This window comes from Lepus europaeus, chromosome 19, assembly GCF_033115175.1.
Source record: "Lepus europaeus isolate LE1 chromosome 19, mLepTim1.pri, whole genome shotgun sequence".
Taxonomy (NCBI): domain Eukaryota; kingdom Metazoa; phylum Chordata; class Mammalia; order Lagomorpha; family Leporidae; genus Lepus; species Lepus europaeus.
This window is the reverse complement of record NC_084845.1, coordinates 8,284,736-8,302,874: the sequence shown is the minus strand read 5'-3', so window position 1 is coordinate 8,302,874 and position 18,139 is coordinate 8,284,736. Positions and strand designations below refer to the sequence as shown.

General features: G+C 49.0%; 1 protein-coding gene and 1 non-coding gene across 3 annotated transcripts in view; both read left to right on the top strand.

Moving 5' to 3' along the window:
- SAE1 (SUMO1 activating enzyme subunit 1) overlaps positions 1-18,139 on the top strand; it is a 60,110-nt gene that overhangs the window by 20,734 nt on the left and 21,237 nt on the right. For both annotated transcript variants that reach the window (XM_062176249.1, XM_062176250.1), the window contains exon 6: positions 11,072-11,177. In XM_062176249.1, coding sequence (XP_062032233.1) covers positions 11,072-11,177 — 106 coding nt within the window. The remainder of the gene's footprint in view (positions 1-11,071; positions 11,178-18,139) is intronic.
- LOC133748946 (U6 spliceosomal RNA) lies at positions 8,035-8,141 on the top strand. Its single transcript, XR_009864543.1, has one exon. It is a non-coding gene; the product is annotated as a U6 spliceosomal RNA (small nuclear RNA).

The following is an 18,139-nucleotide window of genomic DNA, read 5'->3' as shown; positions in this document are numbered from 1 at the left end:
GGCAGCTGCCACAGAGTACTAGCCAGAGTACCAGCCAGCTGTTGCTGTGAGGGAGTGCGCAGGCCCAGGGATTCCAGATGTGACTTTCCAAGGGAACCAGAATGCAGACTTCGGTTTTTAATGCTGGTGTGCCTGCTGTCAGCCAGACGCATTGTGGTTATCAGGAAGGCGTTTGGAGCAGAGGTCGCTCCTTTTCAGTACTTTTTTTTTTTTTTTTTTTTTTCAGATTGATTAGACATTTGAGTAAGGTTGTTCGGTGGGCAGGAGCCAGTTTAAACTGGCTTTTGTTTTGCCTTTCCCTTCCACCTTGACGAATGTAATCAGGCCTTTATTTTCTAAGGTGGTTTACGTTAGGGACTTGGCCTCTATTTGGATGAGGGGCAGTAACTGAATTCATTTTAGAGAAGGACTGGGAGGAGGGATCAGGGGACAGTGGTTTCTGTAGCTGCGTGGAAGTCTGCAATGGGGGACATAAAATGGAGTGGCTGCCATTGGGTTTGGTGAATGGGGAGCAAGCCTGTGTTTACTGTGCTTTGTAGGTTTGAGTGTTGAGAAGGAAAACCAGCTGGTCGGAATGTGAGTTACACTTGTTCTAAGGGGGTTTCTGAAGAGTGCAGAGACCACAAAAGAGCCTGCAGAAGCCGCAGAGGTGGAACTCAGTGAGGCCAGGCTGGGGATTTCTCGCTCTCGCTTTGTGTGTTTGTGTTGGAATAGTTTGACTCTGTGAGTGTGATACAGAGGAGTGATTAAGCCCTAATTTTAGTGTCTATTCACGGGATCATAATTATCCAGAGTGAACATGGGTGTTTTGGCCAAAACTTGAGTCCTTTCTTTCTTCCTTCCTTCCTTCCTTTCTTTCTGAGGCCCTGTCAAGGCTTATCTGAATAGCTTGGTGAGTTTGGTGGGGGGGAGATAAATTGTTAACAAACGGAGGAGTACAAAAGCAGCTTTGTGGGCGCTGTCAGTTTATAAATCACACCCTCCTACAAGTGTGACACTTGGCCTTGGTGTGAAGGGTTTTATGGCTTAAGGGCCTTCTCTGATTGAGGCTTGTCTTTCACATTCAAATGCAGGAGCCCTTGCTTTGTTGGCCCTGCACAGCTGGAAGCCCCCCCCCCCCCCCCCAGTCAGCTCCTGTGGTGCCCTCTGGGGTGGATCTGGAAACCTCTTTTGGGAAGCACTTTGGCTCGCTATGAGGAGAATGTGGGCAGCCCAGGCAGGCTCTGGGCAGCCTCAGCGTACCACTCCTTGGGGCTTCACGGCCGCTGAGCTTCCTGCATGGGACCGAATCTGAAGGTATCAAAATATGCCCCAGCTGGCATTGTTAGTCAGCTGCTGCACTTGGACAATTCAGGCTTGGATTCCAGCGCGAGCCCTTAAGGTTGCAAGGCATTCAGTGCATTCCTGGTGACAATCCCCGGGATTCCAGACCTTGTCTTTGTGCCCTCCCCCAGACAGCACAGGACTGGCCGGGATCGGCCACCTTGTACTCCACGCTGCTTCCATTTTGGCCCTGTGATCTCCAAGTTCTCTTCTAACTCAAAATTTCTTTGATTTAAATCCTGCTGTTTTGCCTTAATTGTATGGAATAACAAGTTGAGTTATGATCAGAGAGTGCAGGATTGGGGTGGGGAAGCAGCCACTTCCTGTTTCCTGTGAAAGGTTTCTGGTCAGGGTTCCCTTCCCCTCCCCGTTTTCCTAGGTTCAACCAAATATTGTAAAGCCACTTTTGCTTCAAGGTACACATTGTGCTCCTAAATTAGAAACATTAAAAAATACAGAGGAAAAACAAAGCTTGTGGTTTTCATACCATCTAGGAAGATTCCTGGCCTTTAACACATGTGCCAGAATTTGATAAATAAAGCAGTAGGAAAATGTCTAACTCAGAGATGGGTGCTCAGTACATTGTTTGCTTCCTTTGGTGCCCAGGAGAAGTCACGGGACAGATTTCATCAGAATCAGGTCCTGGTCACGAGCCTGGTATAGATGCTGATGTGCAGTAGATAAAAGAGAAAGCAGTGTGGTGCTGGAGAGGAAGGGGCCAAAAAGGCTTTGCAGAGGGCGTGTTGTTTGAGTTGGCATGTGAAGAGCAAGTTTGCCAAGCACCAAAGCCCAAACCGGTGCTCAGAGAAAACAGAGTAAGCCAAAAGATAGATGGAGAGGCGGCTGCTCTGTCTTCCCTGACTCTGAAACAGCCAGCTCTTGTAGGACTTGAAAAATGCCTACTGTGTGCAAGGCGCTCTAGTGGGTGCAGGGAAGCATGTCCAGCTGTGCTGTCTCAGTTTGTAGCCAGGAAAGATGGTGTGACCTGCCCCAGGTGCCGGAGCTCAGGGGGAGGAGTGGGTACAGAGAGCAGACAATGGGCCAAGGCCCAGGCTCTCCAGACTGCCCTGCAAGGTCAGCCCCTTGGGAGACTGGAGGTTAATATGAAGGTTTATGAGGATAATCAGATATAATATTTGAAACTTAGTGTCATTCTGGAAGTTCTTGGGGATAAAAAGCCAATGTCACACTCCCATGTGGCTGTTCACTGTTCACTGCTTCATTGTGAGTTATATGTGTTGTTAGAGGCTGCGAGAGGTAGTTAGATGTGTGCCTGATGGTGGTCACGCATACTGTCTTTCAGATTTAAACACAGAGGACAGTGTATTGATTTTTCTGAAAGGCAGAGCAGCAGAGACAGATCTTCCATCCACTGGTTCACTTCCAAATAGCTGCAAGAGCCAGGGGCTGGGCCGGACTGAAGCCAAGAGCCAGGTGCTACGTTCAGGTCTCCCACGAGTGCAGCAGGGATCCAAGCACTTGAGGCATCACCAGTGCCTCCCAGAATGTGTTAGCAGGAAACTATAAGAAGCAGAGTAACCAGGGCTCAAATTGTCACTCCAGTTTTCCTGTCTTTTGATGATTGATCAGCTGTGTGGAGAATTAAGCTTTTTTTTTAAATAGGTTCTTGGCAAATAAAAGCAGATTGGATTCTGTCATCTCATGGATATTTGTTGGAAATCTATTTTTTAAAAAAAAAAGATTTATTTATTTGAGAGGCATTGGTTACAGACACACAGAGAGAGACAGAAAGAGAGGTCTTCCACCCACTGGTTCACTCCCCAAATGGTTGCAAACAACCAGACCTGTGCCGATCTGAAGCCAGGGGCCAGGAGCCTCCTTCAGGGGTCCCAGAGTACTTGGGCCATCTTCCACTGCTTTCCCAGGCTATCAGCAGAGCTGGATCAGAAATGGAGCAACCAGGACTCAAATTGGCAGTTGGAGGCCTAACCTACTACACCACAGCACCAACACCTGTTGTATCTTTTGGAGGGCTGTGGAGACCGTGATCTGAGTGTGGTAGTAAAGACCAGGTTTGCTAGGTGCCCTGCATGCCGTAGGAAATAGTGGCCTTTCTCTTTTGAGCCCTGTCATTAATGTGTTCCCCTGTTCCAACTGTGACACACCCAGTTCTCTGGAGAGAGAATCCAGCTGGCCCACCTGGCTTTCACCTGTGGGTCTTTATACCCATTACAGACAAGACCACTGGGAGTCTTATTCCCAGACGTCCAGAAATATCCCAGAAAGTGTTGTTGCAGATAGACTCAGAGAAGTAAGTAAATTTGTCTAAGGTTACAAGTTAGAGTAAGAAGGAATAGCTCTGCCCTTAGCCACCTGTGAAAAAGGCCTCTGTCCTTGGCCCTCGTGCTGGAAAAAGTCCCTTCTTGGCGCTTTTTCAGCGCTTCCCCACCTGGAGTCAAGGCAGTGTGCCAAACCAGTTCTCTACTACGTTCCTGATACTTGGCACTCCTGGCATCTGTGTCCAGGCCATCCCAGGTTTTGTTGTGGACTCCTTCCCTGGCCTACCTCCAGAGTATAGACCTTGCTCCGTTGTCTGAATGCCTAGTCCTGAGATGAACAGGCATTGTGGGACAGACTCAGAGGTGGTGGGGGCCAGCTTTCCCAGTGTGCTGTTCTCTGACACAGAGCTCCGAAAGAGTGTGAAAATCTCAAATTTAAATCCCACCGTCCCGGTGGATAAGCAGAATGCATAGCTGTTCAGGCAGGAGAATATGGTGTACTGTATGTAGCAGTTGTTGGTCTGATTTCTGTCCAGATATGCGATGTAGTAGGGGCTCTTTATGCTCTTTTCTGTTTTTTAAGACTTTATTTGAAAGGCAGAGTTACGGGAAGAGAGACACAGACACAGAGATCTTCCATCCGGTGATTCACTCCCCAAATGGCTGCAGTGTAGCTTCATCCAGCTCTCCCACGTGGGTGCAGGGCTTTCCCAGGCATATTAGCAGAGAACTGGATTGGAAGTGGAGCTGCCAAAACTTAAGTTGGTACCTATATGGGAGGTCTGTGTTTCAGGCACAACCCATTATGCCACAGTGCTGGCCCGGGTCTTTATACTTTTTTTGTTTTGTTTTGCTTTGTTTTGGGCAATTATTTAACTTTATTATATATTTTTTAATTTGACAGAGTTAGACAGTAAGAGAGACAGAGAGAAAGGTTTTCCTTCCATTGGTTCGCCCCCCAAATGGCCGCAACAGCTGGCGCTGCGCCGTTCTGAAGCCAGGAGCCAGGTGCTTCCTCCTGGTCCTCCATGCGGGTGCAGGGGCCTGAGCACTTGGGCCGTCCTCCACTGCCCTCCCGGGCCAGAGCAGAGAGCTGGATTGTAAGAGGAGCAACCAGGACTAGAACCCGGTGCCCATATGGGATGCCCGCGACGCAGGTGGAGGATTAACCAAGTGAGCCACGGTGCTGGCCCCTATTATATTTTGAAAACTGTAAAAATGTATTTTTTTCCCCAAAGAAACCTTTTATTTAAGGAATACAAACTTAATGCAATTCATGAATACAATTTTAGGAATATATAAAACGTAGTATTTGTACAAACACCTGAGGACTGTTCAGTTGGGCATAGCATCTTCATACAAAGATTTTGAAAGAAGACCAAGTTTAAGTGAGAATCTAGTGGTATAGCATACAAGGAATAACAGATGAAGAGATCCTTTAAATAGTTGCATTTAGGTCTAACATATATTTGGTTTTCTCAAAAGAAAATGCACATTTTTGCCTCTTGTGAACGTATTATTGGCATTTATGACTAATGGCTCAGGCTTTTATTACTGATTCTTGTAGCTTATAAACATAACAACAACATTATACAAAGTAATAACAATAAACATATAGCACCATTTCCCTTTGAAAGGTCTAACTTGACAAATAAGGCCCAACTGATCTTTATACTCGTGATCCAGGCCCTGATCAAGCCTAACAGGCAGGCCTGCCTGGGGTGGAAATTTTAAAACACAACTCCCACCCATTTGTCCTACAGTGCTTTAGTGTATGTCAGTGGATCTTGACATTGCCCTTAGCCAGGCAAGCAACAAAGATTCTGACCTGAGCTCTTGGTAGTGTTTTGTTTTTATTTATCTGAAAGGCAGAGATAGAGAGCTCCCATCCACTGAAGTGCTTCCCAGATGGTTGCTGCAGCCAGAACCAGGCCAAGCTGAAGTACGGAGCCCAGAACTCAATCTCTGTTTCTCTCACATTAGTGGCAGGCACCCAAATACTTGAGCCATCATCACTGCTTCCCAGAGAATAAATTAGCAGGAAGCTAGAATCAGGAGTCGAGCCAGAACTCAAACCCAAGAACTCAGGCATGGGATGTGGGCATCCTAAATGACATCTTGACCGCTCTGTCAAATGCCCACCCACTTGGTAGTTCTGAGCCTGGGGACACTCTGTTTCTCCAGCTGGTAGGATTCCCAGCCTGTCTTACTTATGGCTTGACCTTTGTTTTAAGACTTCTTAGCCGGTGCTGTGGCTTAACAGGCTAATCCTCCGCCTAGCAGCACCGGCACACTGGGTTCTAGTCCCGGTCAGGGCGCCGGATTCTTTTTTTCGCTCTTTTTTTTTTTTTATTTTTTTTATTTTTTATTTTTTATTTTTGACAGGCAGAGTGGACAGTGAGAGAGAGACAGAGAGAAAGGTCTTCCTTTTGCCGTTGGTTCACCCTCCAATGGCCGCCGCACCGCGCTGATCCGATGGCAGGAGCCAGGTGCTTCTCCTGGTCTCCCATGGGGTGCAGGGCCCAAGCACCTGGGCCATCCTCCACTGCACTCCCTGGCCACAGCAGAGAGCTGGCCTGGAAGAGGGGCAACCGGGACAGGATCGGTGCCCTGACCGGGACTAGAACCCGGTGTGCCGGCGCCGCAAGGCGGAGGATTAGCCTAGTGAGCCGCGGCGCCGGCCAGGGCGCCGGATTCTATCCCGGTGGCCCCTCTTCCAGGCCAGCTCTCTGCTGTGGCCCGGGAGTGCAGTGGAGGATGGCCCAAGTCCTTGGGCCCCGCACCCCATGGGAGACCAGGAGAAGCTCCTGGCTTCGGATCAGCGTGATGCGCCGGCCGCAGCGGCCACTGGAGGGTGACCCAACGGCAAAAAGGAAGACCTTTCTCTCTATCTCTTTCCCTCACTATCCACTCTGCCTGGCAAAAAATAAATAATAATAAAAAATAAATTAAAAAAAATAAATAAAAGACTTCTTAATAAGGGCTGGGCAGGCTTAAGTGTACCAGGTATTTGACTTGAGCTGTACTTGATGACTTACAGTGCTGAAGACAGCACAGACATTGTGCACACTGGCTGTATCATTGATCCAGACCCCAAAGGAGCACATGTGAGGATCAGAAAGCCACTCGAACATCACGACTGCTTGCCACAGTCTGACCTTTCCCTCTGTCAGATCCTTAGCAAACTTTGTGGTTTTTGTTTTTGTTAAGATTTTTTTTTTTTTTTTGAAAGATAGAGTTAGTAAGAGAGAGAGAGACAGAGAAAAAGATCTTCCTTCCGTTGGTTCACTCCCCAAATGGCTGCTACACTGATCTGAAGCCAGGAGCCAGGTGCCTCCTCCTGGTCTCCCATGCCGGTACAGGGGCCCAAGCACTTGGGCCATCCTCCACTGCCCTCCCGGGCCATAGCACAGAGCTGGACTGGAAGAGGAGCAACCAGGACCAGAACCCCGCACCCTTATGGGATGCTGGTGCCACAGGCAGAGGGTTAACCAAGTAAGCCATGGCACTGGCCCCTGTTTTTTAAGATTTATTTATTTGAAAGGCAGAGTTACAGAGAGAGAGGAGAGGCAGAGAGAGAGAGAGGTCTTCTATCTGATGGTTCACTCCCCAGATGTCTGCAACAGCTGGAGCTGCGCTAATCCAAAGCCAGGAGCCAGGAGCTTCCTCCAAGTCTCCCACATGGGTGCAGGGGCCCAAGCACTTCCACTGCTTTCCCAGGGCATAGCATAGAGCAGGATCGAAAATGGAGCAGCTGGGACTTAACCTGGCGCCCACATGGGTTGCCAGCACTGCAGACAGTGGCTTTACCTGCGATGCCACAGCACCAACCCCGTAGGTCCTTAGCAAGCTTTGTATACTATCTAGTAACTGTTACGTCTTGGTTCATGCAGCTTTTTTTTTTTTTTTAAGATTTTATTTTTTTGAGAGAGTTACAGACAGAGAGGGAGCGACAGAGAGAAGAGTCTTTCGTCCGCTGGTTCACTCCCCAGTTGGCTCCAATCTGATCTGAAGTCGAGAGCTAGGAGCTTCTTGGTCTCCCACATGGTTGTAGGGTCCCAAGGACTTGGGCCGTTTTCCACTGCTTTCCTAGGCCACAGCAGAGAGCTGGATTGCGAGCAGCTGGGACATAACCTGGCGCCCACATGGGATTCTAGAACCACAGATAGAGCCTTAGTCCTTTAAGCCACAGTGCTGGCCCCAGTCATTTTTTAAAATTAAATTTAATTTATTTTAGAAGATTTATTTATTTATTTGAAAGGTGGAGAAACAGAGGTAGAGGCAGAGAGAGAGAGAGATATGTCTTCCACCTGTTGGTTCACTCCTCTAATGGCCACAACGGCCAGAGCTGGGCCAATCCAAAGCCAGGAGCCTCTTCTGGTTTCTCACGCTAGTGCAGAGTCCCAAGGACTTGGGCCATCTTCTACTGCTTTCCTAGGCCATAGCGGAGAGGTGGGTAGGAAGTGGAGCAGTGGTCACTTTGCCAGCACATATACAAAAATTGGAGTGATACAGAGAAGATTAGTATGGACCCTGCTCAAGGATTGCATGAAAATTCGTGTCGTTTTCCATATTTTTCTGCATATAGACCTACCATATGACCCAGCCATCCACTCCTGGGAATTTATCCAAGGGAAATGAAATCAGCAAATAAAAGAGTTAACTGGATCCCCGTGTTCATTGCAGCTCAGTTCACAATAGCTAAGACATGGAATCAACCTGAATGCCTTTCAACTGAATACTGGATAAATTATGGGGGGCCGGCGCTGTGGCGCAGCAGGTTAAAGCCCTGGCCTGAAGTGCCGGCTTCCCACATGGGCGCCGGTTCTAGTCCTGGCTGCTCTTCCCATCCAGCTCTCTGCTATGGCCTGGGAAAGCAGTGAAAGATGACCCAAGTCCTTGGGCCTCTGCACCCATTGGGGAGACCTGGAAGAAGCTCCTGGCTCCTGGCTTTGGATCAGCGGTGCTCCGGCTGCAGTGGCCATCTGGGGAGTGAACCAGCAGATGGAAGACCTCTTTCTCTGTGTCTACCTCTCTCTGTAACGCTGTCTTTCAAATAAATAAAATCTTTTTTTTTTTGACAGGCAGAGTGGACAGTGAGAGAGAGAGAGAAAGGTCTTCCTTTTTGCCGTTGGTTCACCCTCCAATGGCCGCCGCGGTAGGCGTGCTGCGGCCGGCGCACCGCGCTGATCCAAAGCCAGGAGCCAGGTGCTTCTCTTGGTCTCCCATGGGGTGTAGGGCCCAAGCACTTGGGCCATCCTCCACTGCACTCCCGGGCCACAGCAGAGAGCTGGCCTGGAAGAGGAGCAACCGGGACAGGATCGGTGCCCCGACCGGGACTAGAACCCGGTGTGCCGGCGCCGCGAGGCGGAGGATTAGCCTATTGAGCCGTGGCGCCGGCAAATAAATAAAATCTTTTTAAAAAAATTATGGGATATGTACTCTATGGAATACTACACTGCACTCCCAGGCCACAGCAGAGAGCTGGCCTGGAAGAGGGGCAACCGGGACAGAATCTGGCGCCCCGACCGGGACTAGAATCTGGTGTGCCGGTGCCGCAAGGCGGAGGATTAGCCTATTGAGCCACGGCGCCGGCCCTACTCTGCTCTTCTGATCTAGCTCCCTGCTAATGTGTTTGGAAGACAGCAGGTGATGGCCCAAGTGCTTGAGTCCCTGCAACCCATGTGGGAGACCCAGTTGGAATTTCTGACTCCCGGCTTTAGCCTGGCCCATTCCTGGCTATTGCATGCATTTGGAGGGTGAACTAGCAAGTGGGACATAAATCTGTTTTTCTGTCTTTCTGTATCACTCTGGCTTTCAAATAAACAAACATTTTTTAAAATATATTAGAGAAATACAGGAACAAGCATTAAGGCTGATAGAACCCCCACATACTGGTTCACTCCCCAAATCCTGTAACAGCTAGGACTGAGCCAGGCAGAAGCCAGGAATGGGGACCCTGGGCCAAAGCTGGGAGCCAGGAACTCAATTCAGATCTCTCATGGGGTGGCAGGAACCCAGTTACTTGAGCTATCATTGTTGCCTTCTAGGATCTTGCATTGCCAGGAAGCTTGAATCAGGATCCAGAACTAGCCCTTCAGTGTAGGACGTGCTTATCCCAACTACCAAGCCAAGTGCTTTTTTTTTCTTACTGTTCTTATTGTCATCTGTTATTATTAAACCATTCCTCTACTGAAAAACAGGGTGTTTTTTTTTATTACTAGTAATGCTCTATTGTATCTTTTTTAAAAAAGATTTATTTATTTATTTGAAAATGAGAGTTATACACTCAGAGAAGGACAGGCAGAGAGAGGTCTTCCATCCGCTGGTTCACTCCCCAGTTGGCCGCAACGGCCGGAGCTGAGCCGATCTGAAGCCAGGAGCCAAGAGCTTCTTCTAGGTCTCCTTTACAGGTACAGGGGTCCAAGGACTTGGGCCATCTTCTAATGTTTACCCAGACCATAGCAGAGATCTGGATTGGAAGTGGAACAGCCAGGACTTGAACCAGTGCCCCTATGGGATGTTGGCACCGCGGGTGGCAGCTTTACCTGCTACGCCACAGGGCCAGCCCCCTTGAGTATCTCTTTAAAAGATTTATTATTTTTTTTTCTGTTTTTTTTTTTTTTCCTTTAATTCATTTTATTTATTTGAAAGAGATAAGGAGAAACGAGGGAGAGAGATCTTTCATCCACTGGTTCACTCCCCAGATGGCTGCATCACCCAGGATTGGACCAGGCCAAAACCAGGAGCCAGGAGCTTCACCCAAGTCTCCCATGTTGGTGGCTGGGTCCCAAACACTTTGGGCCATCTGCTGCTGCTTTTCTCGGGCCAGTTAGCAGGGAGTTGGATTGGAAGTGGACCGAGAACATGAACCTGTGCCTCTATAGGATGCTGGCATCACAGCTGGCAGCTTTACCCCCTGTGCCACAAGGCAGGCCCCTGAGATCGATTAATTTATTTGGGAAGCAGAGATCACCATTCCATGTATTTGTTCGTGCTGCAAGTGGCCAAAAACAGTCGAGCAGAAGCCAGGAGCCAGGAACTCCATCTGGGTCTCCAGCACGATTGGCAGAGACCTGCATACTTGCACCATCTTCTGCTGCCTCCCAGGTACATTAACAGGAAGCTGGACCAGAAGCAGAGTGGCCAGGTATTGGATGATGTGAGCCTCCTGATATGGGGAACTTAACTCTGCTGTACCACACCACTGGCCTGGTTGAGTATCTCTAGTTGTACATTCTTGCTCCTTACTTGTACCAGAATGAGAGCTAGAATTGAACTAGGTCTTCTGTTTGGCCCTGTCTCCACTGAGCGCAGGGAGTACATGTCCCCAGGGCCCAGGGGAGCACATAGTAGGTACTTGACAAGTGTTTCTTGAGTTTGCATGGGTCTTGGCTTCCTTTAATGATCAGTAAACTTTAATGCATTTCTTTCTGAGGTGGAAAAGAGGTCCTACTTTGTGAATTAATCTCTTTTATCCCTAAGCAGTTCTGCCTCTTTTTCAACAGAAGGTGGTCTTCTGCCCCATGAAGGAAGCACTGGAGGTGGACTGGAGCAGTGACAAAGCCAAGGCCACTCTGAAGCGCACAACTTCTGACTACTTTCTCCTGCAAGGTGAGGCCTCCAAGCTGCACTTCCCCATGGCAGGCTTGCCTTTGGCATAGATTCAAAAGACAATATGTAACCCTTGCTAGGTTGCAAGTCTATATTATCCGTGAACAAAGCTTTTCCCATGCTGATGAGTGGTGTTAACAAGAGTAGGGTTGAGAGTGGGTGAGCTGTTTCAAAGGCCTGAATAGCTGTTTCTGTAGGAATGATGGAATAGGTAATGTGAGAGTGAGTTTGGGCAGGAGTCAGCAGAGCCCTCCCCAGTCCAGGGTCAATGTGAGCGCAGCACCTGCGCTCTTGGAGAGAAACCGATCACTCAGGCCCTGCACAGAGAAGGCCCTCAGCAAACAGGAGTCACCCCTTTGCAGAAGTCCTGGGTGTAGCCTGAATGTGGCTCCTAATTGCTGCCATGAAAGGAGTTGCGTGGTTTTTGAATTCGCCATAATCCAGTGATTGTCAGCTGCAGCCATTTGGCTGTGCCTGCAGGCATTTTGGTAGTTACAACTGAGTCAAGAGATGACTGGCGTCTCATGGTCCAGGCCAGGGATGTTGGCTAAACACCCTGTGGTTTACAGGACAGCCCCCACGATATAATAATCGTACCCACGTGTTAGGAGTGCCGACCTCGACACTCCCTGATTGAACTCTGGAGTTTCTGGAGTGTTTTCTGGTTTTCTCATCTATCAACATCACAGCACCACAATGAGGTAGCAGTGTGGAAATTAACTCCCTATTTGGTTTCTTGAGCTAAGGAAACAGCAATAAAGTTTTTTGTGGGTGGTTTTTTTTAAAATTTTTATTTATTTGAAAGACAAAGTGATTGAGACGGAAGTCTTTGATCTGCTGTTTCAATCTTTAAATGGCCACAGTGGCCTGGGGTAGTCCAGGCTGATGCCAGGAGTCCCGAGCTCCATCCTCACCCTCCGCGCTTTCCCAGGTGCATTAGCAGAGAGATGGATTAGAAGCAGAAGAGCTGGGACCCTAACCGGTGCTCTGCTAGGTCCCAGCGTGCAGAGGGCAGCTTAGCTCACTGTGCCACAGTCTGCCCTGCAGTGTCACCTCCCCGCTTTAAGATTTATTTTTTAGGGCTGGCGCCGTGGCTCAACAGGCTAATCCTCTGCCTTGCGGCGCCGGCACACCGGGTTCTAGTCCCGGTTGGGGCGCTGGATTCTGTCCCGGTTGCCCCTTTTCCAGGCCAGCTCTCTGCTGTGGCCTGGGAGTGCAGTGGGGGATGGCCCAAGTGCTTGGGCCCTGCACCCCATGGGAGACCAGGAGAAGCACCTGGCTCCTGGCTTCGGATCAGCACGATGCGCCGGCTGCAGCGGCCATTGTAGGGTGAACCAACGGCAAAAAGGAAGACCTTTCTCTCTGTCTCTCTCACTATCCACTCTGCCTGTCAAAAAATAAATTAAAAAAAAAAAAAAAAAGATATTTGTTTGAAAGCAGAGTGACAGAGGAGAGAAAAGGACAGAGTATCTGCTGGTTCACTCCACAAATGGCTGTGACAGCCAGGGCTGGGACAGGCCAAAGCCAGAAACCTGGAACTCCATCTAGGTCTTCAACATGGGTGGTAGGCATGAGCCAGATCAGGAGACAAAACCTACGCTCTGCATCAGCAGTGGGGAGAAGGGAAGATTTGCTGCCACTGCCACCACTGCCTGTCACTGATTGAAGTTCTCAAGGGCCTAGAGAAGGAGACAGGCCTCTGGAGAAGCAGTGGCTTTAATACGATGGCCTACACGGTGGACTGTAGCACGCAGCTGTCCAGACCAGACCGTGAACTTCGAAATCACAGCAGACTTGGCTCTGCCATTGTGATTTTTTTTTGTTCTGTTTTTTTTAAAAGATGAGTGATCTTGAGCCATTGACCTAAATTCACGAAGCCTCAGAGTCCCCTCCAAAGATGGCGCATTAATAGCACACTTCCCTCAGGGCCTCTTGTGAGCCTTGGATGATCTACGTAGAAAATGCCTCGCACATACCAGCTCCTAGAAATATGCGTTGTCTGTGATGTTAGAATGGTTTTTTTGGCATATATACTTTAAGAGAGAGAAATATCTTCATCTGCTAGTTTATACACAAGTGCTCATAAAAACTAGGATTGGTTCAGGCTGAAGCCAGAAGCCAGGAACTCAGTATGGGTCTCTCTTGTTGGTAGCAGGGTACCCAACAAGTTGTTGAGCCATCCCTTACTGCCTGCCAGGGTGCATATCAGCAAGAGCTGGAATTTGGAGTCCAGGTGAAACTTGAACCCACAGCCTCAACCACTCCACATACCATCTAGGCCGAGAATGACAAATGACATGCTTCTCCTTCTTCACCTCTGACAGAGTGACTGGGAGAGTCCTCAGCCCAACCAGCCTGTCTGAACCCTCGTGCCACCACCTCAGGACCCTTCAGGCAGGAGCTGCCCGCAGTCTCTCTCTGACTTGGCACGCAAAACAAACCCACTTCCCGATTCTATTAGAAAAGCTGTCTTTTTTTTTTTTTTTTTAAAGATTTATTTATTTATTGAAAGAGTTACACAGAGAGAGAAGGAAAATCAGAGAGAGATCTTTCATCTGTTGGTTCACTCCCCAGTTGGCTGCAATGGCTGGAGCTGCGCCGATCCGAAGCCAGGAGACAGGAGCTTCTTCTGGGTCTCCCACGTGGGTGCAGGGGCCCAGGGACTTGGGCCATCTTCCACTACTTTCCCAGGCCATAGCAGAGAGTTGGATCAGAAGTGGAGCACTGGGATACGAACTGGCGCCTATATGGGCTGCCAGCGCTGCAGACTGTGGCTTTATCCACTATGCACAGCGTTAGCCCCCAGCTATCTTTTAATGATCAAAATGAGGCCCAGCAGGGAGGAGACTCTCAGTAGTCATACAACTTGGTGGTATCTTAGTTAGACCCAGGGCTCACAGATTCTAAAAAGTTGGTCTCATAGAAGTAGAAAATAGAACAATGGTTAGTTGTCAGGGCCTGGATGAGAGTGTAGGGGAAGGAGGGTTGGTGGGGGGATGGTTAATGGGTGCAGCTGTAAAAGCTTCTAATGTCCTGTAGCATGGTAGGATGGCCATAGCTGGCAACAGTGAATTATATACTGATAGAGAGGGTTCTGAGTGTTCCCAGCACAGAAAAATGGTAAGTGTCTGAGGTGATGGATGTGCCAGTTGCCCACTTCTGATTAATATGTACATATTTCTTTTTTTTTGACAGGCAGAGTTAGACAGTGGGAGAGAGAGACAGAGAGTTATAGACAGTGAGAGAGAAAGACAGAGAGAGAAGGTCTTCCTTCTGTTGGTTCACTCCCCTAATGGCTGCCCCAGCTGGTGCTGCGCCGATCCAAAGACAGGAGCTGGCTGCTTCCTTCCAGTCTCCCATGAGGGTGCAGGGACCCAACCACTTGGGCCATCCTCCACTGCCCTCCTGGGCCACAGCAGAGAGCTGGATTGGAAGAGGGGCAACTGGGACAGAATCCGGCGCCCCAACCGGGATTAGAACCTAGGGTGCCAGCGCTGCAAGCGGAGGATTAGCCAAGTGAGCCACGGCGCCGGCCAATATGTACGTATTTTGTGTTGTCAAACGGTTTTCTAAAAATTTGTAGGGTCAGGGGCTGGCGCTGTAGTGCAGCAGGTTAAGGTGCAGCATGCCGCATTGGCATCCCATATGGGCACCGGTTCAAGTCCCAGGTGGTCCACTTCCAATCCAGCTCCCTGCTGATGTGCCTGGGAGAGCAGAAGCACCCTGCTACTTGTGTGGGAGACCTGGATAAGCTTCTGGCTCCTGGCTTTGATGTGGCCTGGCCCTGGCCTGTGTTACCATTTGGGAGGTGAACCAGCAGGTGGTTCTAGCTCTACCTCTCTCTCTCTGTAACTTTGCTTTTCAAATAAATAAAATCTTAAAAAAAAAAAAAAAAAAAAACTATAGGTGTCAATCTTAAAAAAACAAGAGAATCCACAAAACTCAAGTCTCCTGACTCTTTGAGGCTCCAATTCTTTTATATCACATGGACAGTGGCTGTCCTGATTTTTTGGATGTTCAATGGTAAGATCTTTGTTAGACCTGTCTCTTAGCAGCAGATGATAAGCCCTAACCTTTTTGTTATATTTACACTTTCCTGGTGATTTTTGTTTTAAAAGATTTATTTATTTACTTGAAAGAGAGATCAGTCTTCCATTTGCTGGTTCACTCTCCACATGCTCCCAACAGCCAAGGCTGGGTAGGCTGAAAGCCGAAAGCCTAGAACTCTATCTGGGTCTTCCACATGGGCGGTGGAAACCCAGGCACTTAGGCTATCACCCTCTACCTCTGAGATGCATTAGCAGGAAGCTAATGTGATGTGGACCTGAAGCAGAGGAACGGGAACTTCAGCTGACCCTCCAGTACGAATTGCAGTTACCCCAAAGAGTGGCTTAACCCAGTGTGCCATAACGTACACCCCCTTTATGATGGTTTTTGCCCTCCGACTCTGTCTGAGCTATGATAGCTTTGCAGAGACGCTGCAGCTGGGACTGCTGGTGTACATCCATGACCAGCTTCATGTGGAAGGGCCCATATGTGCTTTCCAGTTCTCCCCATCCTTGGAATTAATCCCCACCAGGCTTCAGAGTGCAACGTCATGCTGGCCCTGGCCTGCTGCTCCATTCACAAGCTGGCTTCCTGCGTCTGGGTGTTTAGTGTTTTTCCAGCTTACTTGAGATAGTGGCCGGGCTGGACGCTTCCTGCTGCAGTTTTCCATGATCTTGAGTGTTGGCCTCGCCAGCTGTGAGCAAAAAGGTCTCATCTTTTTATTATTCTCCCGTGGCATGGTGCAAAACATTAAGCGTGAGCTGGTTTCCTGTGGCAAAAATTTGACTTTGATTTGTTCTTTTTGAGGTTACTGCGAGTTTATCATAACAGGAGTGCTAAAAATATCTGGTCTAGTATGGAAACAGCATTCACTTAGCAGCGTGAACAATAACACGCAGGCCTAGCCCAGACCAGGAAGAGACGGACTTCAACTCAAGATGGGAATTACGTATCAGAGACTCCTTGACAGTCTTAACTGTGTCAGTCTTGCTCTCATGGGTTATGGAAAAGTACCTAGGCCGCGTTTGAGCCACAGATTGCAGCTGAAAATAATCTGAGCCCAGATATTTTAGGAGTGCCTGCTCTATGCCAGATGCCATGGCTGCAGATCACCGGAAGACGAAGGGGAGGTGTTGCCAGTGGGAAGCACAAACCATTGTGTGCCTTGTGAGGAGAGTCAGGATAGGGGGCTGTAGACAAACTTGTCTGTCTGGGGTAGTCAGGGATTTTTTATTTAAAAGGCAGAGACTGGGAGCTCTCTCATCTGTTACTTCAATCCTCAAATTCCCTCAACAGCTGGGCCAGGTTGAGACCAGGAGCTAAGAAGTCAGTCCATTTGTCCAGGTGGGTGGCAGGGACTCGGCTACATGAGTCATCGCCTGCTGCCTCCCAGGGTGCACGTGAGCAGGACTTTGGAATTGGAGCGAAGCTGGGAAACAGACCCAGGCGATGTGGTCCGCTGTGTGGTTGTCCCGAGCGGCATCTTAATCCCTAGCCAGACACCCTTGCTTTTCTGTTTTTTAATAGACTTGGATTGTTCCGTAATAAGCAAATGCAAACTGTTCTGGGAGCTCCGGGAACTGAGGGTTGGGCCAACTCTGATGAGTTGTGCAGTCTCAGCAGAACATGAGCCATCCGAGCTGGATTGTGAGGCACAGGTCTTCGTGAGCAGTCGGCGTCCTGCAGACAGGAGCAGCGGAGTAAAGGGCCAGCAGGACGAAGCTTGTGCCACGCTGACCAGTGGTCTCCCGGCAGATCGGACAGCAGAGCTACTCTGGGAGTGTCGGAAAAATACTGCTCTGGTTTTAGCTCAGACTCACTGAATCAAGATACTAGGAATGTATTAGATTAGATTTCCACATTTTTCTTAAGCTCCCAGATTTCCTTTTAAGTTTATTTTTATTTGTTTCAAAGGTAGAACAACAGAAAGAGGAGTTTGTCTATCTCTGGTTCACTCTCCAAATGCCTGCAACAGACAAGGGCTGGGCCAGGCCAAAGCCAGGAGCCAGGAGCTCCATTTGGGTCTCCCTCATGGGTGGCAGTGACCCACGTACTTGAGCCACTACCTGCTGCCTCCTAGGGTGTGCATTAGCAAGAGGCTGGATTGGAAGCAGAGTAGCCAGGACTGCAGCCAGCTGTCTGATGTGGGATGCAGACATCCCCAGTGGCAGCTTAACTCACAACCCCAGAATGCCTACCCCACTCTGAGATTTCTGAAGAATCAACCAAGTTAGGCGACACCTCGGCCATAGGAGAAGTGAAGCCCATAAACTGGATCAGAGCCTTGGTACACTCTTGTGCTTTTTTTTTTTTTTTTTTAATTTATTTAAGATTTATGTATTTGAAAGGCAGATATCTCTCTCTGTCACTCTGCCTTTTAAATAAAATGAATCTTTTTAAAACAAAATTAACTGCAAACAAACTTTGAGCTTTTATTAAGAGCTGGCCAGGAGGCTGGCGCTGTGGCGTAGCAGGTAAAGCTGCCGCTGGCGGTGCCGACATCCCATATGGGCGCCGGTTCGAGTCCCAGCTGCTCTACTTCCGATCCAGCTCTCTGCTATGGCCTGGGAAAGCAGTGGAAGATGTTCCAGGTCCTTGGGCCGCTGTGCCCACGTGGGAGACCCAGATGAAGCTCCTGGCTCCTGGCTTTGGATCCCGCCATTGTGGCCAACTGGGGAGTGAACCAATGGAAGGAAGACCTCTCTCTCTCTGCCTCTCCTTCTCTCTGTGTAACTCTTTCAAATGAATCTTTAAAAAACAAAACAAGCAAAAAAAAAGCTGGCCAGGACCTTACTAGGAATACAGCTGGTGCTGGGAGATGAGGGTGGGATGCAAAGCGCATCTGTGGTGGCCTAGTGTGAGTCCACTCGTGGCTGCTGAGCTGCCATAGGTATGGGAGTGGCAGATATAAGATG